This window comes from Pelodiscus sinensis, chromosome 3 (genome assembly GCF_049634645.1).
Source record: "Pelodiscus sinensis isolate JC-2024 chromosome 3, ASM4963464v1, whole genome shotgun sequence".
Taxonomy (NCBI): domain Eukaryota; kingdom Metazoa; phylum Chordata; order Testudines; family Trionychidae; genus Pelodiscus; species Pelodiscus sinensis.
Genome location: NC_134713.1, coordinates 149,387,031 through 149,410,543, shown reverse-complemented (window position 1 = coordinate 149,410,543; position 23,513 = coordinate 149,387,031). Strand labels below are relative to the sequence as shown.

At 43.0% G+C, this 23,513-nt stretch overlaps 1 protein-coding gene across 2 annotated transcripts in view; it reads right to left on the bottom strand.

Annotated features, from left to right (window-relative positions):
* The window catches only part of KCNK2 (potassium two pore domain channel subfamily K member 2), a 265,921-nt gene that overhangs the window by 122,306 nt on the left and 120,102 nt on the right, over positions 1–23,513 (bottom strand). The window contains exons 1-2 of one of the 2 annotated variants that reach the window (XM_006137350.4): positions 19,790–20,191; positions 17,251–17,561 (exon numbers count right to left, since the gene is read on the bottom strand). In XM_006137350.4, coding sequence (XP_006137412.1) covers positions 17,251–17,561; position 19,790 — 312 coding nt within the window. In that variant the 5' untranslated portion in view covers positions 19,791–20,191. Of the gene's footprint in view, positions 1–17,250; positions 17,562–19,789; positions 20,192–23,513 lie in introns of those variants that run through there. The other variant, XM_025178605.2, reaches the window with a different exon arrangement.

Here is a 23,513-nt window from a genome sequence, read left to right as displayed (position 1 = left end):
AGTCCACTGAAGTCAATAACTTACTATTGACATCAGAGGATTTTGACATCAGAGGATTTTGGATCACCCTAGCTAGATAAAACAATTAGAGAGAAGAATTTTACCCTATTTTTGCATGAAGAAAAACATATATTACATTAAAACTTAGTTTCCCAACTACTGTTCACATTGACTCCATGGAACCATATGTAAGTAAGGCATGCAAGATGGAACTCTGTTTTTTTTTAAAAAACAGTGGACCAAATTGTCACATCAGTTGTTAAGGAGAAATTACCACTTATATCAATGGGGAAGTCTGTTTTAAAATCTGGCAAAAAATGTCCCAGATTAGTTTTATGTAAAAAATCCACTTATTAAGAACATTCATAGAGGATAGAAAGTGTAATAATTAAATATATTTAATTGCATTATAAGGTTATAAAATCTTTAATATGATAATCACAGATTCAGAATTAAATATTATACAATAATTATCAATAATTAGTTGTCCTCTAGCTGTATACAATTATATATGTAATACAAATAATTATTGAAAATATAGTTCTTGAGCACATCTCTAGCAGTTTACATACAAGTATTTGTTATTTTTTTAAATAAAAATAATTATATTTTAAAATTATAAAACTGCTTTATAAAATATAAATTAAAGTTGTTTTCTGTAACATTCCCTTTACGCAGAACAAGTGATCATTATAATAGTAATTGGTACAGTAATTACTTGTGTAACACATGCCCGCTTTACAAGTTTTTGCAATAGCATGATTTTTTTTTCGGGAACGTTTTTTGAATAACACAACTGTCCCCGAAATAACATGAAAAAAAATCAAGTGGCGGACTACTTTGTGCGGCAGTATAAATTATGAAAAGAGGAGTAATGCAGTAGACTTCTGATAATCCGGCGTACTGGAAGGTACTATAAGGCGGCTGTGATAGGTCTGCCAGGACCCGCACTGTGTCCAGCAAGGTGGATCGGCGGGGAATGGCGTGGCGAGTGGCAAACCCTCTGCTGCTTTGCAGGGAGGCGGGGGAAGCCCCGCACAGCTGCCGACTACAGGCCAGCGGAGGAAACCCAGCTGCCAGTTTGCAAGTGGGGGCAGAGGAGAGGGGGCAAGGCATCCAGGGACATGGGCTCCCTTCCCCCACCTCCCTGCAAAGCAGCGGAGGGTTTGCCGCTCGCCGCATCATTCTCTGCCGACCTCTCCTCGCTGGACGAAGTGCAGATCCTGGTAGACCCATCATAGGGGCATACTCCCAACCCGATCCCCCTCTCCTCTCTTCCCCTTCTCTTCTCCAGAGCCAAACACCTCCCCTCCCTGCTGTAACCCAGTTCCCTTTCTTCCCCAGCCTTATGTCCCGGTCCCAAGGCAGCTGCCTGTGCTCAGTGGCCAGCTGCTAGCGAGAGCAGGCTGGAGCCGCAAGCACACGTGCAGCTCACAGGAGCCCGGCCGAGAGAGCGGCTGACCGGAGCACTTCTGGGTTTCAGTTGATGCCGGACAACTGGATGCCAGACAGTCGGAGTTTTACTGTACAGAACATCATCTAATGTTGATGTTGATGACTCAGCACCAACAGAAAATTGACTTTGACACCACCACTTGAAATGCAACCCCCATCTTTTCCATTATTTTCATTGGGAAAATTGACCCCGCATAACACGTTTTCGCTTAGCACGATCATTTTCTGAAACGTATCTACCATGTTAAATGAGGAATTACTGTATTTCAAAAAACTTGCAAAGAGGAATCCCATATTGAAGTGAATGTTTTAAAGATGGAGCATACTATTATTAATAAAAAGTAACAAGTAGCTAGAGATTATGATTTCTCTTACAAAGTGCTTAATTATTGGCCACAATCATTGCATTTTTAAAATAAGAAATGTCCCTTAAGTGAAGATAAGAGGCAGAATTGTCTTCTTTCTTAATACTGGTGTAAGTCAGAGATACACAGTGCTCATAACACATGCAAACAACTGTGACTTACTCTTCTATTCATGGCACTAGGACATATATATAGAATCACAGAAATGTAGGGGTGAGAGCAATCTGAAGAGGTCATCTAACCCAGCCCCCTGTGCTAAGTACAATTGGACCATCCCTGATAGCCGTTTTATTGTGTTTCTTTTGTATTGCAGTAATAATATATGGAGAAATGCACATGTTTTTAAGCAGTCTCACCAAGACTGACCTTTTTAATGTGATAGATGCAAAATGTTTTCTGTATTTTATGTCACTGAAAACTTTTCGGGCAAAAGTACATTATTCCCTGTTAACCTGAGGATATATTAACGCTATCAATATCATAGGTATGGTACACTGCATGGTTCTCTTGGGTGAAAGTACAGTTTAAAGATTTTTTAGTTACAAAAGGATGAGAGATGCCTGTCACAGTCTCCATTATGCACGTTACATTTTAAAATTTGTGCATCTTTGTACTTTCCTCAATGCTGCCCTTCATGCTTGGAAGGATGTCCATGTAAGCATCCACAAAGCCCCATAATTATCTACCTTTAAATCCCTTCTCAAAACTCTCTTTTGCTGTGATGCCTACAAAAATCTGACAATAGTTAGGCTATCGGTGTGGAAAGACCACTGTCCAGGATGAAGACTAGTATTGTTTTACCATTTTCTTGTCCTTCTATATATGTCTATCTGCCTCCGTTTGTTGTCTCTTGTTTCATTTGGAAAGTAAACTGTTTGTAGCAGAGGCCATCATTTTGTGTTCAACGCTGAGCTAATGAGCTCCTGGTCCATGACTAAAGTTTCTTGGTGCTAAAACAGTACAATTAAATAAATAAATAAATAATATCTTCCACAGATATAAATCTACATAGTTCACTTAATTTCAGAAGTGGGGATATGATCCAAAGCATCCAATATAGTCTTCAACATCTCTCTTTTTAATGAATCTGCTCCACTAGCCCACTGTGTCCTTTACTGACACAGAACATGATATTCAAGAATTCAAGAAACTAGATTCAAGAAGCACACTAGATTTTAAACTGTTCTATGACTTTTTCGAACTACATGATGCAGGTTTAATTATAAAATCCAATCTAATCCAGGATTTTTCATACTATAATTAGATAATAGGTATTTGTGACATGTTTGGACACAGCCTAAGGTTTTACCAATAAGAATGGACCTAGTTTGAATGCCATAGTTGTACAAGGATTGGTTGAATCTCTAATACCACCAGACATAAGTCAGTTTCAAGTTTAGACTCTTTCTCTGTTTCATTTTTACAGAAATCATTGCTAAAATTCTGGACTCACAGAGTTAACTAGAAGCAGCATTTCATAACTTTATTGCTAAGTTCTTTATGCTCTCCTTTAACAGAAATCCAGAATTCACAGAATTTGCTAGATTTGAAAACTTGATCTTCAGTGTGTGATCAATTGATAATTCTAAGAGACTTTCTTGAACCAGGATACTTAATGTTGGAATGAAGTTGATTCTTAGCTAGAATGGGTTTAGAATCTAATTAATATCCACAGATTCATGTTCAGCATCAAGAAAATATCAGTCAAAATAGGAATACAAGCCAGACAAATCAGTTAATATTTGGCCTTTAATGGCATTTTGATTATTTACACTTTGTTCTTTTTAAAAGTCTGATAACACTGGAAACATCTCAATAACTTCCTTTTTCAATGTGACATCACCAAAGACAAAGTTTCTTCATGAATCCTTTGATCTTTTCTTTTCTATCTGTTACATCAATATTCCTACCTTCAAGCACTAGGTTCAGTGCATTCAATTTGCAAGATGTGTCCATTAGGTAAGGTAACATAGTCAAAAAGTCCACATTACATGCGGAGTCTGACAGGTGTGTTTTCTCAAGGCGAAAATTCTCATTTCACCGTGCCATTCAAAGAGGGTTGTAATGCTTCCCCACATGCCCCCCACCAGACCTCAGTGTGAAACAGAAGCTGTGTGCACTCAGAGGTCATCCATTTACACAGCACATTAAAACAATGTGTGTTCACTGTTCGGGATTTTACAAAATAAACAATTATAGTAACAATTCTAATGGCCTCATGTACTTCAGGTTGCAACTTTTCTGAAGCCAAAGCTTGGCATTAAATCATGCAGGATATCTAGACTGCTGCTGTTGCCACTTTATTTGTACTTCTCCTCCACTGTTATTTCAAGTCATAACTGCTGCCTCATTAGCACAAAATTCCCACATAACATAGCCCAGCTACGACTTTCCTCTGCTGTGAATTTATCAAGAATCTTGAATATTTTGCTCAGTGGCTGTTTGAGTTGGGATTTCTTGGCAAAATAAAAGTTCTTCAACTATTATACTAGTTTTGACAAATTTCTCATAACACAAAACCTGAATCAGGTTGGCTATATGTATAGCTTCATCAAGCTGCAGTGCAAAATATTGACTCCTCTGTTCTTGGTCTATCAATTTGATCTATCTTACACATTTTCTGCAAGGTCATCAGTGCATCAACAGATGGTATTCTTTGACATAGGAATCGTTTTCAGCATCCTGGCTTCTTGTTCACTAATCATAATTCTATATGTCTACTCTTTCTGGCAGTAGAAGTGTCTTGCCTATGGCATGTGCTTGTTTGTATTTTGCAATTTGCATGGCCACAGTGTAAGATTCCTCTATGGTTTTTGAGGAGCAATTGTTTATTTAGACTTGACCTTTTTTTATTCCCAAACACCAAGGGGTCCTGCATTAACTATTCCTGTCTCCCTAAGAGAACACTGGCTGACAGTATTGGACATACTGGCCTAAAATATTGGGATAAAACTCCCATTGATTTCACTGGGGCCAGGATTTCACCCTTAATGTACAAACAGCAAATGAATTATTGATGATGATGATACCTATTTATCTTCGAGTCTGTCTTTCCTTTTATTTGTCACTCTTCTGTCTTTCCTCTTGATTGCTGCCTTGTACAACAGTGAAAGCACAGTCATTTCATTCGTCGTGAGTTTGGCAAGACACTGCCATCTTTACTTACAATTTATTTACCTATCACCTTTGTCCTTCATTGGCATAGGCCTATTTATCCCATAGTGTAATTAAGTCTATGCATCTCTAGTGCTACCATATCATTTTCCTTTAGCCCGAAAAAGTTAGAATCATGGAAATTCTGTATAATCCATGCTTTTAACATCACTGATTCAAATTTATTCTATTCAGCCACTTGAGGTAGTTTACAAGATTTTAATAGGAAGGTTTATGTTACTACTATAAAATAAATTGTAAAATGTGAATAGCTTAGTAGACTAAGACCCGGACTCCATGTGGCACCGCCACTTTGAAACACCACAGGGAACACGGGGCCAGTGGGGGACAGCCAAATCGCCTCAGCGCTTTTGCCTTTGAAGTGTAGTACCCTGGGATTGTTGCTGCACTTCAAAGGCGGAAGAGCCCTTATCGACTAATCGAATAGTGCAAATTGCATCTACTATTAAATTACTTAAATAATTTTACATCCCTAAAATTAATAATAATAGATAATGGTAAATTAATAATATTCAGAAGAATAGTAGGTCCATGATAGAATGCTCTTTTATTCTTTCTTTCTTTTTCATGGTTACATTGTGTTCAATGTCTTGTTCAAAGAGAATTGAGGTAAAATTTTACAAAGTGTCTAAGGGTCTTAGAACTCTAATACCAATTTCCAAAAGCAATGTAACAACCTTAGCAGCCTTCATGAGTTGCTTAGCTCCTAAGTGCCTCTGTAACTTTTGAAGATGAGACTTAGGCTCCTAAGTCACTCAGTAACTTTTTGAATTTGTACCTGAGAACTCAGCTTTTCTGTTTGAAGTCAGATCATTGCCAAAAACAAAGAAGCATCAATTTTGGATACCCTTTTAAATTCAATGTCAACTTTGAATTCCCTTTATAATTTTAGAAACATTGCATAATTATTAATGGGTCATTTTTATACTGCAGCACATTGGGATCATATAGGAATCTGTATCTAGAGGTTGTCTTGATTTCATCTGATAGGCTACCATACCCAGCTGTTTAAATTTACTGCTAAAGCTAGAGGCAAGGTCTCAGCCTTCCAAAGCAGGAACTTCCTCCTCTACAAATACAACTTTCCTAGTTCCAAAGTATCAACTAAGTAGTGTCTTTAGTAAGGTAAAAATGGAGTAAGTAGCATTGAGTTCAAGCAGTAAATATTTGCATTTGTCTGCTCTTGCTGATACACTTTTATGAAATGATGTAGTATATAATCATGGGTACTCATCACAAACACACTGCGATTGTTTTAACTGTAAACAATACAGCTCTATTCTAGCACCTAGTCCAGTTGAGTAGTTAACTCCTTGACTATGTATCCAGAAATAAAAGTGAAACCATCTTGAAATATCATCTTTATGAACCAGAGAAAACACAGTTTTTTCCCCACTGATTTGCCAGCACTCAAAAGTCACCTATGTTTCCTGACACTACATAAACAAGGGACCCAAAGCTAGGAATAGTCACAAGCCACTACCCAGACCCAGGGAATTTAGCAATAATTTGGATTCAGCAGGAGAATCCCTTCAGAATAGACTGGCGTCTATTCAGAAATAGGGACTGGACAAGACTGTTGGTGGATGTTACAGAAGATTAAGTCTAAAACCTGGGTATAAGGCAGATTCCTTTACATGATAGTGCTATGCATCAGGGATACAGAGATGGCATGCTTAACTGTGGAATGAAGCATCTGGACATTTATTTTTAGCAAGAAGGGAGAAGACAGGATCTAGGAAAGAGAAAGACACGTGGATGGAAACTAGGAAATAGGCCACAATTCAACACGGTGAGACAACTCACATGGTTACAGTTAAGAATGAGCAGAAGTGCTGTGATTGTCAGGGGTATGCAGGGGAAACAACAGCCTCCCCAGGTCCCTGGGCAAGGTGGAGAGGGCTGGCTCCAAGCTCCCAGAAGGGATGGGATGGCAGCAGTCATCCCCCAGCACTGCCAGGACCATGACATGCCATCCCTCTGCACTTCCTGGAGAGCACTGTGCGGTGCCCCCACTTCTCCAAGCAGCCCTAAGAGCTGCCTGGAGTGTGGCACACTGTGCTCTGGCAGTGATTTAAAGGGCCAGGAGCTCTAAGTGATGGCTTGAGCTCCAGGCCTGGTGGCAGTTGTTCCATTTGCCCTCCCCCATTGGTGGGCCAGGGGCTGCTGACTTCTCTTTATCAGATTCTCCAATTCTCTCCTTATCTGCTATAGTTTCTCTCCACCTCACTCCAACCGCTCTTCCATCCTCTCTCTTTTGCCCAGCAGGGAAAGCTTTTTTAAAAGGCCCTCTGGCAGCCTCAAGTGAGATCAGCCGGCCCTAACTGATTGATAGCAGCCCCATCTGAGCTGCTTCCACTCTGCCCATGATAACTCTGTGTCAACTGTTCCTGGTTACCCTGAAGTATCCCTCTCTTAATTAACCAGGGCTGTTTCTGCTTTTTAGAGCTACCCCTCTCTCTCTCTGAGCTAGCCCTCTAACCTGCCCTGTCACACTGTTTCTCAAAGTGGTCCATGGATCCACTCTCAGAAAGCTGCTTATTGGCCACTCCATTTGTTTATTTACTGGCTCCACAGCCATGAAGCCTTGCGGTTTCCATTGGCTCCAGTTCACTGTTTGTAGCCAAGGGGAGCCACAGGAAGCAGCAGCCCAGCCCATGCTGCTTCTCACAGCTCCTCTTGGCTGCAAACAGCGAACTGGAGCCAATGGGAGCCGCGCCTTGGCTGTGGAGCTGATAAATAAATAAACGGGAATAGCCAGTTATCAGGTTTTTCAGAGTGGATCCCTGGACCACTTTCAGAAATGCTGCACTATAAAGAGGTATATGTGTGCTTGATATTTGCACTTCCTCGTGGTCTTCCAATCTCAAGTACCCCAGAATAGCCTTGGATAAAAAAACAAAAAAACAATGCAGTTGCAGTTTGAATCGCCAAAAGAATATCAGGGGTTTTTTATAGGCAATGTCCTTCAAGGTTTTCAAGCCTAGAAGGATTGTGAAGCATATACACCTGCTCCTTGCAAGCTGGGAACCAGCCAGAGCACAGTGTGTTGTTTTGTGTGGCGTGGGGTTGTAAATATTAACAACTACCCACTTTAAATGACCTGGGAAAAGAACATTACCTACATGATAGCTGTGCAAAATAGAATATCCCACAGAAATTGTGCCCTTAATTTTGTGGGTAAAAGACAGTCATAAAACCTGATCTAATTTTAATAAATCAAACTTATAAATCTCAGATTTACAAAGTATCTTTCAGGACCAAGACAAACCCTGTGTCCCAGTCAGTGATATATTTTATCACCAGAAATGACACAGCAAGAAGCTTTTTAAGTTTTGTAATACCTGGAGGGGAAACAAGAAATACTACTTAATCATTTTAACTGCATAATAGTTTTCTACTGAATCTGAAAGGTCGCAATGGAAGGAGCCTATTTAAAGGGGCTTCTAAAATTAAAGAACACCCTTCAGAAAATGCAATAGCATTGGTTTCTCAGGACTGAGATACAAGATGTGAAACGCTTCATATATGGGACAGAAAGTAAATTAAAGGAGAGGTGTGGTATAACATAAAGTATATATTTTACAGGCAGTCCCTGGGTTACGTACAAGCGAGGGACTGTAGGTTTGTTCTTAAGTTGAAATTGTATGTAAGTTGGAACTGGTACATATTGTACCCCAGGTGTCCCCGATTCAGCCGCTGCTGAAACTGACCAGCGGCTGACTACAGGAAGCCCGAGGCAGAGCTGCTTTGCCCCAGGCTTCCTGGAATCAGCCGCTGATCAGTTTCAGCAGCAGCTGACTTGGGGACACCTGGGGTAGAGCAGCTGGGATGCTGCCAGATTGGTCTGGTAGCGCCAACCCTTGGCGCGGCGGGACCAACCCGGCAGTGCCCCAGCTGCTCTGTCCCAGGCGTCCAGATTCAGCCGCTGTTGAAACTGACCAGCAGCGGCTGAATCGGACACACCTGGGGCAGAGCAGCTGGAGTGCTGCTGGGTTGGTCTGGTAGCGCAGACCCTTGGCGCGGCGGGACCAACCCAGCAGCACCCCAGCTGCTTTTGGGGATGCCTGGGGCAGAGCAGCTGGGGTGCTGCTGGGTTGGTCCAGTAGCACCACACCTCAGCGCTGTGGGACCAACCCGGCAGCCCCCCAGCTGCTCTACCCCAGGCGTCCTGATTCAGCTGCTGCTGAAACTGACCAGCGGTGAGAAAAGCCTGGTCTGCTGGGGGGGAGTGGCACTAGCTGCGCCCCCCCCAGCAGCCCAGGCTTTTCTCGCCACGGAGGACGGGGGCGGCGGGACCGCTGAGACGCGTCTCGGCGGTCTGCTGGGGGCGGCGCAGCTAGTGCTGGGTGAGTTACCCCGTTCATAAGTAGGGATCCGACATAAGTCGGATCCACGTAACCCTGGGACTGCCTGTAGTTACATCTAATTAGAAGCATAAAATCAGCTAAAATAAGTTTTTAAAGTGTCAAATATTTTATAGAGGAAATTAATCACATTGGAAACAGTTATCCTGATATTCTGGGAACAAAAGTTAAGGAACAAAGAATGCAGGCATAAACATTCTAGGTCTTCCTCAGAAGACAAAGAGAAGACAGATTCCTACCCCGAACAGTTCACTGTCTGAATGGTGAATGCATAGACAAGGAAGATTTTAACCAACATTAGGTATGGGTAAAAACAGACACAGGTTATGGAAATAGGATCATAGGTAACCTAGTCTCACAAGCTACTCTGTGAAGGTGGAACTCTGAGCCCATGAAGAACGTCATGCAGATCACTTTATGGGAATGTGGTTTTAGTCCCTTAGGTCAGATACATCCAGATGGTACACAAAATACTTTTTTAAAACATGATCATATTTTTGCAGAAAATCAGTTTTCAGTAAGAACGTGAAAAATATGAAAGAAGTTGGACTTAAAATTCTGTGGTAGAATCCTTCATTGCAGGACACTTAAAAAGTTCTTCTAATTTCTCTAATAAATGTTTTGTTTGGCAGCAGATGACAAAGTAGGGCTCTTGTTGCCAGTTCTCACTCCTGCGACCTCCCCCCTCCCCGCCTTCCCCGGAAGGCAGCCGTGACCTCCAAGGGGGTCACGACCCACGGGTTGCACACCACTGCTCCAGAGCAAAGAAACAATCTACTCGGGCATCCCAGAATACACTGTAGTGCCAACTTCATTCTTTCTGAGCAATAACTCTAGAACAGCTGTTCTTAAACTGTGAAACAGGACCCCACAGTGGGTCATGACTCCATTTGAATGGGGTCGCCAGGGCTGGCTTAGACTTACTGCGGCCCAAGGCCGAGGCTGATGCCTGAATCTGTCACTGCCCAGAGCCAAAGCGGAAGCCCAAGCCCTACAGCGCCAGAGCTCAGGCATCAGGCCAGGGTGGTGGGGCTCAGATTACGGGCTCCCTCCTGGGGCTGAAGCCCTTGGGCTTTAGCTTTGACCTCCCCTCCCAGCGGGTGGTCCTTAGGCTTTGACCCCTACACCCAGGGCAGCAGGATCAGGTGTTGGCTCAGGGTTCGGTCCCCTCCCCCACTTCCTGGAGTCATATAGTAATTTTTATTGTCAAAAAGTGGTCATGGTACAATGAAATGTGAGAACTGCAGCTCTAGAGCAATGGTGTGCAACCTTTTTCATTTGCGACCCCCACAGGGGCCACCGAATTTGGTGGAGCAAAAAAAGGAAGCGGCCCCTTTAATTGTTGGGCCACTGCCGCTCTCCTGCCACTCTCCCCACCCCAGCCGCGTATACGCCGGAAGCCGAGCCGGGAAGCCAGGAAAAGCGGCCGGCTGGATCCAAGCGCTGCAATCCCCCCAGGAAGGCAACCACGACCTCCAAGGGGGTCACAACCCATGGGTTGTGCATCACTGCTCTAGAGCAAAGAAACAACCTATGGGCTAGGAAGCCAGTCCATTTTTCCTCATAGAAAACTATGTGTCGAGCTATCTCATTTTTAAGTTTGGTTATAGAATATCAGATATAAAATAAAAATATTGACAGTGTTAAAAAATTGCAGATTATGCAATTCATTCAGACTCACCTTTCCCAATGACTGACTTTCTGCTCTTGCACTTATTGCAGGGGTACTGTCACCAAACCAACATAAACTGAAACATCTGTGTAGAGCAAGAACTCAAGATATTTGCGTGTGTGTGTATGTATGTGTGTATTGGCCCCAAAACGGGTTAGGCATGAAATATACTGTGTGCATCTGAGATTGGAAACTGCCTCAAACATTTTCCGGTTGTCAGCAGCAGATATGCTATAGGGAACAATCCTACACTACAGCTAAATAGTTTTGTTCTGTCTCTGATTCCTGTCATTCTTTGCATACCAGCTGCTAAATCATTCCCAGGTTTACAACAACTTGCCAGTGTAGAGCTGAGTGGCAAAAGACTGTGGGTTCTTAGTGTAAATGAGAATTAGGCCTACATAAATATTCACAGAGGCAGGTTTAAGCAACACCCACCACATTTAAAGATCATCTACAGTTTTATTCTGTTGTATGGCAATTTTTTAAAATTTGGCCCAACCATACAACACAAGATGCTCAAACTCAGCAACAACAATAAAAAAAGACACTTCTCAGTTTATTAATACAGCTTTTGTTGACAAAATGGCACAGCAGCAAAGTCTTTGGCGGCATTCTCTATATGCAGTTTAGTAGTCAGCAACTCTAAATATTTTTTAAAAGGGAACAAACAATAAGCCAAGTGGGTCTTGCATCCCTAGAGCTCTCCATCCTGACTGCAGCAAACCCGTTTTTTTCACTCCTGATAATAGCTGTGTCCCTTTCACCTGAAACTTTGAAGCCCTAAGTTTTAATCTAAAAAAAACATTGTAGTCTGGTTCTTTCTGTCCTATAGGGACCACTAAAAGGTAGTAACATGTATTATAGCTAGCTCCCCTCTAAAAGGCACATACTGCCAAGTTGATTGTTACCATGCACAATGTATGGCAAAGCAGATGGTATTGCCTGTAATGTTGACTTACTTTAGACTGGCCTAAAATTACACTGAAAGTTGGCATCCAGTGTTTGAACCTTGACACCACAGAATGCCGAGCCATTATGCCTATAGTTATGCATGTTTAAATGCCCTCAGTACTTAGGGAATTTCTCAAAAATTAGTATGCATCTGGATTCAGCACTCAGGGTCCCACATTGCTGTAATTCATCTCAAGGAGTTTTTATTACAGTATACAGAGGAGACAACTGGAAGGGTTTCTACTGATGATGGTTTGCAGCATTGATTCATGGAAATTAGAGATGCAAAAGATCATGAATTCCAAAGCGGGAGTAATACTGGGTTGACCATCCCAAACCCCCAGAGCCAGTTCATAGGTTTGAGGTAGCTGTTCATCAAAAAGGAGAGAATATTCCATTTCATTAACTTGGTATATATTCTAAACTGCATGACATATGTCCATATTCTCGTGCTTCATGCCAAAGCATATAGAAAAGTGGAATACATTTCATATTCACTGAAAAAACAACAAATAGCATTTTATAGACTAACAAAACATGTAGATGGTATCATGAGCTTTCGTGTGCACAGCCCACTTCTTCAGATGACTGGATCATGATACCATCTACATGTTTTGTTACTCTACAAAGTGCTACCAGACTATTTGTTGTTTTTTCAGTTTACCTGTACAGACTAACTCAGCTACCCCCTAAAGTTTCATTTCCTGTTCAGTATGCTGGTGTGATCCACATTCTCCCATGGAACTGTAAAAAGACATTTGTGATGGATAGCAGAAGAGCTGGGTGACTAAACGGTTAAACTCAGGTAGTTAGAGTGCTGGCATAAAGCCAGGAAAGCCAGTGGGAAAGACTGTTGAAATGTAAATTGAATGTAGATACCTAACTTCTGTTCCTTTGTGTGAGTTCTAAGTTAGTAGCTGGAGGAAGGAAGATGAAGTAATCAAACAGAATTACCATGCCTACAAGAAATATTGGGTATGGGAATGGAATGGGCCTTGAGGTATGGATCAGTAGAGATTGTGAGTAGCTAGAGAAATATATGTTTAGTCACATTCAGGGTATTTTTCTTCATTTTGCTGTTTTGTTAAACTTCTCTGTGTGAATTCCATGTGCCTTCCCTCCCCCATTCGCCATATTTAAGCTGCAACCCAAAGAGACTGCTTCTTTGTGTTTTGATCTGTTCTTTTTTTAGTTGCTCTGTACACCTAGTAGCCAAATATGCTTTATCAAGTATACCTTTTTTGTTCTGTTAATAGAATCCCTTTTTTAAGGCAATGGTTTGTTGCTTGTGTCCTGGAAGGTAACAGGAGGTCTGTGTGTACATTCCTAGCCTGAAAGGTCAGCTATCAGAGACAGTTTGTTTTCTGTGTGTTTTTGTTTCTTTCTTCAAGCTCTCTTGTGGAAAAAGAGTATCGGGTACTCCTTGAGAAGTTTAAGTGTTTCTTCCTACTTTTCAGGTTTTTATCAATTCACTTGATGGTGGCAGCCTATCTCCCAAGGCCAGGAAATCTGTAACCTTGGGAAATTTTTTTTTTAAGTTAGAAGCTTAAAAAGGCAAAGTATTTAAGTCTCTTGCAGGCCCCCACCTTCTGCACTCAGAGTGCCAAAGTGGGGAACAATCTTGACAACAGTCTTCCAGGAATTCAAAAACCAGCCAAGATAATTGAGGGTGCTATAGTTGGTATCCATACACAGTCTTGTTACCACAAAGGAACTGCTAGCAGGTGTGTGTTGGATATTTTCTAATACCCTGGCCTGATTGCATGGAGGCAAAAAGACTTGTGTATTATAACAAGTCAAGTGACAAAAAGAAATTTGTATTAAGGAAAAGGGAAACGAGATGGACACTAATAGGTCAGCGATTTGTGTTTGGAGATAAGTTCACGTCCTTTCTAGGCTGAATTTGTGCTCTCAGTCTAGTCATCCTGATATGTTCATGTCACTAAATCACTTCACTATGTAGTAGTATTGAGCCCAGTTAGAAGTTTCTGAAGTACAAGACTTTCCCAGAACTAGAATAACCCTATTATGCAGGGCAGAAATTATCTGGATTGGAAGACTCTTGCATTATAAACTGTCTGAGATTTGGCTAGCTAGCTAGCTACTTCACTATAGTTTGAAGTAAAGATAAAGACTAAAGGTGATACACATGCTACAGGTGCTACAGGACTACAGAACAATCTGCTGGTTCAAAAGCTGCTTTTTAGAAGGTGCTACAACACTACTCATTGTTTTTAAAGGTATTACCCTAACAGTATTATCTTCCCACAACTGTTAGCCAAACATACCTCAACTGTTTTCTGGAAGGACTTTCTGTAACTACGAGTGATTATTCAGCACCAAGATACTTTACAGCAAGAGGAAAAAAAGCATTGTAGGGCACAGGGAGAAAGTAAAAGCTTCAGTAACTTTAAAGGGTTACCCTTTTTGCAATTCAACTTGACTATAAAATACAATTCCCAAACTATACACATTTTCCATGTTTAACCAATTTAACTTAAAAACAGCATACTTTAAAAATAACCTTTGTAAATCAGACCTCCACCTTAATAATTTTCAGTAAAATAATTTTCAGGGACCATCATGATGATCTAGTCCGACCTCCAGTACATAATAGGCAACAAAATCCCACCCACTCCTGAAATAAAACCATAATCTTTGGCTGAGTTACTAAAATCCTCAAATCTTGATTTAAAGACTTCACTTTACAGAGAATCCACTATTTATTTTAGTTTGAACCAGCAGATGAACCAGGCCTCATGCTGCAGAGGAAGGCAAAAACAAACAAATAAACAGGGTCTTCCAATCTGCTTCAGGGGGAAAATCCTTTTTAAGCCCAAATATGGGGATCAGAGTTAGCCCCTGAACATGTAGGCAAGACCTACCAGCTAGACATCTGGGAAAGAATGTTTTCTTGTAACTCATAACCCTCCCTATCTATTATTGGAGGAGATGTGGTGCTAATAGCAGTTGTGGATGGGCCATATGCCACTGTAGGCAATCTCATCATATCATCCCTTCCATGAATTTATTAAGATCAAGTCTTGAAACAAGTTAGTATTTTTGCCCCCACTACTCCCCTTGGAAAGCTGATCTAAAACTTCACTCATCTGATGAAGAGCCCTGCATCTTCATCCCATATTTTTTAATCCCATTCCCATCCTGCCCCACAGTACCCAATCCTGAAATTTCTTTTATATTTATCCCACTCCCATACACAAAAACATCAGTTCCTGCAAATCCCACAAGACAGACAGATTTCCCCTTACTACCAAAAAGAAAAAACAAACCACAGTCGGTTAATACATATAAATGGAATTCAGGCATAATTTGTATCACTAAAAGAATAAGACAAATATTGCTTTAACCATGTAAGAAAAACACTTTAAGTCCTATTATAATGGAAATCCATCAATCTATTTTGATCTCTTGCTTAAATTTAAGTATTAAAACCTTCAGTTAAAAAGAAAAGGAAAACGTGCTTTGCATTGCTGAAATTCTATTTATAACACACTGATGAGAAATGTAATGTTTTCCTGCAAATCACCAAAATCAGGAGAGGGGAATTATGCCCGCCCAATCATTCCTACAACAAAGTATATTGTATGCACTCATGCCATTATGGCAGCAGGACCAATGGGATAACAGTCCTGCTACAGAGCTCTACTCTGATGGCTAGACTCTTTCATCTAATTTCAAGCCTAAACTTATTGATGACCCATTTATTTGCCCTTTGTTCTTGTGCCAACAGATGGGCACAAGATATCTTCCCTCCCTGGTGTGTATCTTTCTGATGTGTTTATAGGGAGTATCATCTCTCTCCCCATCCTTCATTTGGTTAGGCTACACAAACCAACCTTCTTATGTCTCTTCTTGTAACGCATATTTTCCACGCGTCTGATCATCCCAGTAACTCTTCTCTGCATCTGTTGAATTCATCTTTCTTAAACATGGGGGACCAGAATTGCACATAGTATGCCAGATGAGGTGTCACCAGTGCCTTGTACAGTGATAATAACTTTTCCCTGTCTCTGCTGAAAATATCTCACTTGATGCATCCTAGGATTGCACTAGCATTTTTCTCCAGCCGTCTCACTCTGACATCATAGTCACCCCAATCCTCTGTTGCTTCCAGCTGATACATCCCCAGCTTATGGCAAAACTGTTTTTAGTCCTTGTACTTTTTACTATTATATTTCATCCCATTTCTATTACTCCAATGTTCAAAGTCATCCAAATGTTCTTGTACGACATTCCAACCCTCTCTGTATTGGCAATACATCCCAATTTTTTGTCACTCACAAATTTTATTAGCTCATTCCCACTTTTTGTGCCAAGGTCATTAATAAAAATGTTAAACAAGATTGCTCCCAAGAAAGATCCCTGGGGAACTTCACTAGTCACCTCCTTCCAGCCAAATAGTTCACCTTCAGTAATATAAGTTATAGACTTTCATCCAGTTCCTTGCTAATCTTCTAACTCTTGTATTAATTCACATCTTCTCTAATGTAACTAATTTCTCCTGTGGCACTCTATATCAAATGCATGGTGTATCTTATCCTCATCACCTTTTTTACCTCTCTATCTTTAACTACTTGCAAAATGTATCCTAAGAACTTGCTTACAACTGAGGTCAAACTAATAGGCCTGTTCTTTTCCAGATCACCAGGAGTTCATGGTGCTATTTGAGACACATGCAAATATGGTAAGCCAGATCATCAGCTGATATAAACTGACTTCAACCTTTAGAAGTACATAATAATAAATAATAATAATAATAATAATAAAATAATAATAATAATAATCAAGATTTGTAATGAAAATATCTAGTTAATATTTTTCTGTATTTAAAACAAAAGATTGTGGAAAGAAATACATAGCTAAAAGAGGGAATTGTTTGCTAAAGTAATGATCAGTTTAGTAATGATCCATCTGAACTTTCTTAAAGTAACAGTTGGCCAGATACTGTCCCAACATTGATAAATCAAGTACGGCTCAATCAATATACCCGTTCCTTTATGAACTATTAAATCATATGTCTTGCTAATGCATAAACTTTTAATTATCACAGGAACATTTAGCAATGACTTTTCAGCTGAGGCCTTATGTGAATATACAGTTGCCAAACTTTTTGTTTTAGGCTAGCCTTCTTGCTGCAGTTGAAATGCTGATACATCAGCGTCCCATTTAGTACAGAGCCATTACCCCATAAGAACACGTTTTTCTAAAACACAGGAACAAGGTACCTTTTTGCATGAATTACCTGAATTAGTTCATCCAGCTCTGATGTATTCACACAGGAATGCTGAGACACAAATGTCTGCTTCTGAATCACAATGGTGGTTCTTTGGGAAGTTTCATGTGGCTGTTCCAGGGCTTTGAAAACAGTAGCTCCAATTATTAAATATACAACAACCACGAGAAAAATCGTTGAAACGGTCTTCCATTTCATAACATTAATAGCTGAATCACATTCCTCTCGCGATGAGAGCACTGTGGGTTTTGTAGAAAATGATAGCCTTGGTTTGGAGTTTTGAGTGGCAGATTTGGGATCCAGCAAGTCAGGTGCCGCCACTAATAAAGCAGAAAAAGAATATTAACATTGACAGCATTAGATGGAAGGATATTTAGCTGTATGCCCTTCTTGCCAGATGGCTGCAGAGACCCGATTAATTCAAAATAGAGCTCATAGATAGTTGTGTTATAAATGCATTTCACTTGGACACCATGATTCCTCACTGCAGAATGGTTGGTTTCAGCAACTGGTAAAACTAACAGCATGCTAAACATATGTACACACATGGATACACACATGGCATTGTTTAATTTATACATGTGTGAGTAGGTGTGTCCGCTATGCATACTCTGCAAGTATAGCCCAACATGCCATATTTTCTTGTATTCCTTTGGTATTTTCCAATAGTGTCCTCATATCTTGAACAATCTTAGGCATTGCTAATATGGTTCTCAAACTACATTTTAGTCCATCATTATCAGGAAATAGGATTTCTTTTCTTAGTCCCTCAGCTCTGCACACAGATAGTCATTATAATAATTTCAAATCCCTCCCACATGTAACTATAAAAATAATGTAGTATTAATCCTAACAATGTGAAAGTGTTCAGTAAACTCTTTTAGAAAATATCAGGAACACATGTGCATGCCTACTAGAAAAGTCAGTCATCTTATTATAGGATATTTGATTGTTTACTGGTAAAAGAAACCTACTGGGACAATAATGGTCACCTAAGTGTATTATAGAGTAGTCCCCTAAATCATGAGATTACAAGTAACTACACTAGTAATTAGATACAAATAATTCACATCAAATACACTTAAAGGTCTCCTGGGGAAAGATTGCAACAATGCTATATTTAAAATTATTAATATATTTTGAAGGGCTGCAACACCGCTTTCAGCTGTTGTGGGGAAAGCCTGCATCTAAATGTAGATTAAAAAATCTCTCCCAGATCTCATGTCTCCAGAGGAGGGAGGGAGTGTCATTTGCTACAGACACGATTTTCTCTTGAGCACCCGCTGGGGGTTAACCTATAGAGTTACAGGAGCTCACATCCAAAAAGAATCGTGCAATACAGGTCCAAAGAAAGACAGACCTAGGAAATGAATACAGCGGGCCTGGGCATCTGGTTTGGGGAGGTGGGTTCCAGGCAGCCCCAAGTGGAAAAGCCCCGTGCATGACTCGGTGCACAGGCTGTGCTGTAGTTACTGTTCAGCTACTAGAAAACTAGAATCTGGCTCTAGCTAGCCGGGAGCACCAGGCAGGCAGGCGAATACCGTGTCCAAGTGTAATGGACATGGAACACTGCATGGGGCTGCTGAGACGCCCCTGCCCGAAAATCGATGCGCGCGGCTAAGTTTGGAACGGACACCTGATTTCACCACTGTCCTTCTAGCTGAGCTCTCCTCGGCTGAGCACGAATTGTGATGGGCGGGGAAGAGGGGTTGGATCGCCATCACATTTTCCTTTCGTCCAGCGCTCCCCTTGCCCGTCTGAATTTTTTCCTATTTTCACCGCCCTCCAAACCCCAGCCTACCCCACGCTTCGTCCCATCGCCTAGGAAACTGCTCCTTGTTCTGCCTGGCCTCAGCAGTTCCAGAGGGACACACAGGATCCCTGGTACCACGAACGAGAGTAGCGCTTCCCCCCAGTTCTCCTGCTACACTCTCCTTCAGCCCGCTGCATGCAGCTAACAAAGGATGGCTGCGAGGCGCCCTAGTCTGATCCACCCAGTGATGCTCTGCATCCCCTTTCTCGCAACTTCCCCAGGCCCCTGACCCCCATCCACCCTGCCAGGAGACGGGATAATACAGTCGGCGAGGACATTTTCACCCCCCTCCTCCGCGAGAGGGGACAATCCGTTCCCTCTGCAGCCAGAACGGGCCATGGCTCCTTTCCCCTTCTGCAGCCGCCAACTCGCCAGGATGCGCTGGGCTTGAGGCGCTCGCAGAGGGCATCCTTCCTGTGCCGTACAGACAAGAGCGGCTCCAGCAGGAGAAGCGCTCCGGGGGCCTGAGCTCCCTGGCAAGGGCGCTGCACACACCTGAGACAAAGGAGAGGTGGTAGGAGCAGGGGGTGTTTAGCCGAGCCTGCGAAACCGGGGGGGGGGGGGGCAGAGAGAGGAAAGGAGCGAAGAAAGGTACAGAGGGAGCCGGTGCCTCCTCCCCCGGGGCACGGAGCAGCTCCGGGTCCCTCCTGCGAGGAGGCGGCGGGGAAGCGAGGGACCATGCAGCGTGCAGACAGACTTCGCTCGCGCAACACGCGCCATTGTGCCAGTACTCACTTCTTATGTACAGACCCGGCGCCCTCTCCTCGCGTCACGGGCAGGCATTTTTCAGGGCTCGGGTGGGACCCGTTTGACCGAATGGGGAGGGAGAGACAGAGACAGAGAGGGAGCGGAACAGAGCCGGGCGGGCTCGCTGCTGCTGCTGAACCCCGATTCCGCGCGGAGCGGAGCCTCGGGCGCTCCCAGCCACTGAAGGGGTGTGTGCGCTCACTGAAGGGGGGGATCGCCCTGTGCGAGGGACTCGTGTGTGCGTGTGTATGTGTGTGAGAGAGAGATCTCTGGGTATGTGTGATTGCCGTGTGTGTATGTGTGTGTGTGTGATTGCCGTGTATCTGTGTGTGTGCGAGAGAGAGAGAGAGATCTCTGGGTATGTGTGATTGCCGTGTGTGTATGTGTGTGTGTGTGATTGCCGTGTATCTGTGTGTGTGCGAGAGAGAGAGAGAGATCTCTGGGTATGTGTGATTGCCGTGTGTGTATGTGTGTGTGTGTGATTGCCGTGTATCTGTGTGTGTGCGAGAGAGAGAGAGAGATCTCTGGGTATGTGTGATTGCCGTGTGTGTATGTGTGTGTGTGTGATTGCCGTGTATCTGTGTGTGTGCGAGAGAGAGAGAGAGATCTCTGGGTATGTGTGATTGCCGTGTGTGTATGTGTGTGTGTGTGATTGCCGTGTATCTGTGTGTGTGCGAGAGAGAGAGAGAGATCTCTGGGTATGTGTGATTGCCGTGTGTGTATGTGTGTGTGTGTGATTGCCGTGTATCTGTGTGTGTGCGAGAGAGAGAGAGAGATCTCTGGGTATGTGTGATTGCCGTGTGTGTATGTGTGTGTGTGTGATTGCCGTGTATCTGTGTGTGTGCGAGAGAGAGAGAGAGATCTCTGGGTATGTGTGATTGCCGTGTGTGTATGTGTGTGTGTGCGAGAGAGAGAGAGAGATCTCTGGGTATGTGTGATTGCCGTGTGTGTATGTGTGTGTGTGCGAGAGAGAGAGAGAGATCTCTGGGTATGTGTGATTGCCGTGTGTGTATGTGTGTGTGTGTGTGATTGCCGTGTATCTGTGTGTGTGCGAGAGAGAGAGAGAGATCTCTGGGTATGTGTGATTGCCGTGTGTGTATGTGTGTGTGTGTGTGATTGCCGTGTATTTGTGTGTGTGAGAAAGAGAGATCTCTGGGTATGTGTGATTGCCGTGTGTATGTGTGTGATCACCCCGTGTGCGATGGCCTTGGGTGCAAGTGTGATGCCCCTCGAAGTGTGATGGCCGCGTGCGTGTGCGATCCCTTGCGTGTATAACTCGCTCAGGCCCCAGGTGTGTACCAGCCTCTTTCCGCGTGTGGCGGCCAATCCCTGAGGTGTGTCTGTCACAATCGGTGTGTGTCTGTCGGTCAGTGTGTGTGGACCGCGTCCCCCCTCAGTCAGCGTGGGTTTCCTCTCGGCCCCGATGCCGCTGCGCGGCTCCCGCTGTCAGTGCGGCTGCTGCGCTGGCACTGCGCGCTGGGTGCCTGGCTCTGTGCGTAGCTGCGCGCCTCACACAAAGTGTGTGGGTGTCTCCCCTCAGCCCATGCGCGCCTCTCCTCAGTCTGGCTTCCCCCTAGGTCTCCCTCCCCGCCTCTACCTCTCCCCGCGCCAGCAGCTGGGACTGGGCAGCGGCAGCCTCCTCTCGGGGAGCTGCTCGGCATTTCTGCTCGGCAGCATCATGGCCAGCCTGGGCAGGGCGCGAGGCAGGTGTTGCAGGGAATGTGGGAGGAGTGAAGAGGGCCGCACAGGAAGATAAATCCCCGACTGGAAGGGTAGGGTCAGGGCACGCACAGGCTTCGGGGGCCCCCGGGGTGCGCCATGGGATGGAAGAAAAGCCAGCAAGCCCCGCACCCACCAACACGCCAAGCCTGCTCCTGGTCTCCCTCACCTCCCCTAGGGATCCCCTCTCCCCCAACTTCCCGAGGGAAACTTATGGCAGGCTGAAGTGTCACTTGAAGCCCTCAGGCCAGGCTGAGTGGAGCGAGGGCTCCCAGCCCTGTACCCCTATTTCTTCCTCCTCAGCAGAACTGACTCGGCTTCGGTACTTTGCGGTGAGGAGTGTATGACCCGGGAGGGCAGAGCAAGTCCTGTGCCTATCTCCGACCATGGGCAAGACTAGGCTTGCTGCTCGGCACTACCCAGGAGAAACTCCGCTTCCACGGACATTTTAGCCCTTGAGCCTCTTGAGATTATTGGTATTTGTGTCACGGACGGATCGCAGCTCTCCTGGTTAACAAGCAGCTGTGCCATTGCCCTAGGGAGGGTTTCACAAGTGGTTAATAGCCTGGACAGGGTAACATGTATGGCCAATATATCTCTGCAACGCGCCTGCCACCCTTCCTTCCTCCAACCCCACCAAAAGAAATGTCAGAGCAAATATGAATATTCAAGAAGCAATAATAATAAAAAATTGTTCTGGGTCAGCACATTTGAATCTAAAGGCTGTCTCTTTAAAACTGCTGAAGTGTGGTATTCCTCCCATATTTTATAGGCTATAATCCTCCTTAAATCTGTAGCACTGTCACTGAACTGACTTATTCTTATTAAAGTGATATAATATAAATGGCTACATTACTGAGCTCCCCAGAACTCTGCAGTTGTATCCATCATGCCAGTTTTCTCTGGGGTGAAGAAAACCCAGAATATAACTCTAAGGGTACGTTTACACTGCAGTGTTATTTTGGAATAACTAACGTTATTCCAAAATAACAAAATACACATCTACGCTACAAGCCTTTATTCCGAAATAATGGCGAATTGGAGGACTTTTTACCCCGACTCATGGCAAACCTCATTTCATGAGGAAGTAAGGGAAGTCGAAGGAAGAGTGTTCTTCCTTCAACTTCCTTCTGTGAAGACAGCGCCAAAGTGTCTTCAACTGTTGTAGCCTGAGCTTTGTAGACCACTCATCACCAAAGATCTAGCGCAACAAGTGTTGAGTAATGAGACATTGGGCCCAATTCAAAAAAATCCAGTTGCAAGTTGTGCTTAAATTACACAGTTGAGTCCAGAAACAATATAATACTTGTAAGTAACTTTATTCATGCAAGTATGCAACTCAGACTAGTCTCCTGAGTAAATAATTATCTTAAGCAGTTGTAAGTCTAGTTTTACTTAGGAAAGGAAAGGTTTGCAGGATCAGATCTTTTAGCAGAGAATCCAGATAGCCAATGGATTATTTACTTGACCCAGCTCTCTTCCTTTGGTACTTGGAACATTTCAAACATTTAAAAATCATCATCTTTCCCCTTTCCCCTGAAAGACTTGCTACCCAATGCTTGAACAAATACTTTCTGCTCTTCTGATGTGGAAAATAATCATTTTATAGGATTCATTCCAATCCCTCCGGGAAAGAGAGCACTAACACTTTATTCCACACAGAGATGAGATGGTAAGGAATATTATACAAAATAGTACCACATGCCTTTCTTTAGTTATCTGAATATTTTGGATAGGATTCTTTTCCCTGAGTAAGTGGAAGAGTTCTTACAAAGTGCTCAAATGGGGCCAAATGTACTGCCCGTAATTTGAAATCAGTGGAAATGGGTAGTACACAAGAAATACCATTCCAAGAATTACTGTATTGTACACACAAATCTGATATCCACAATGCAGTCTCAGGGAAATAAATAGCAGTTTGTCAATGGCATACATTTATTAGCTATCATTTTCCATTTGGGACAGTCACTGGTAAAATTATTGGCTGATGTTT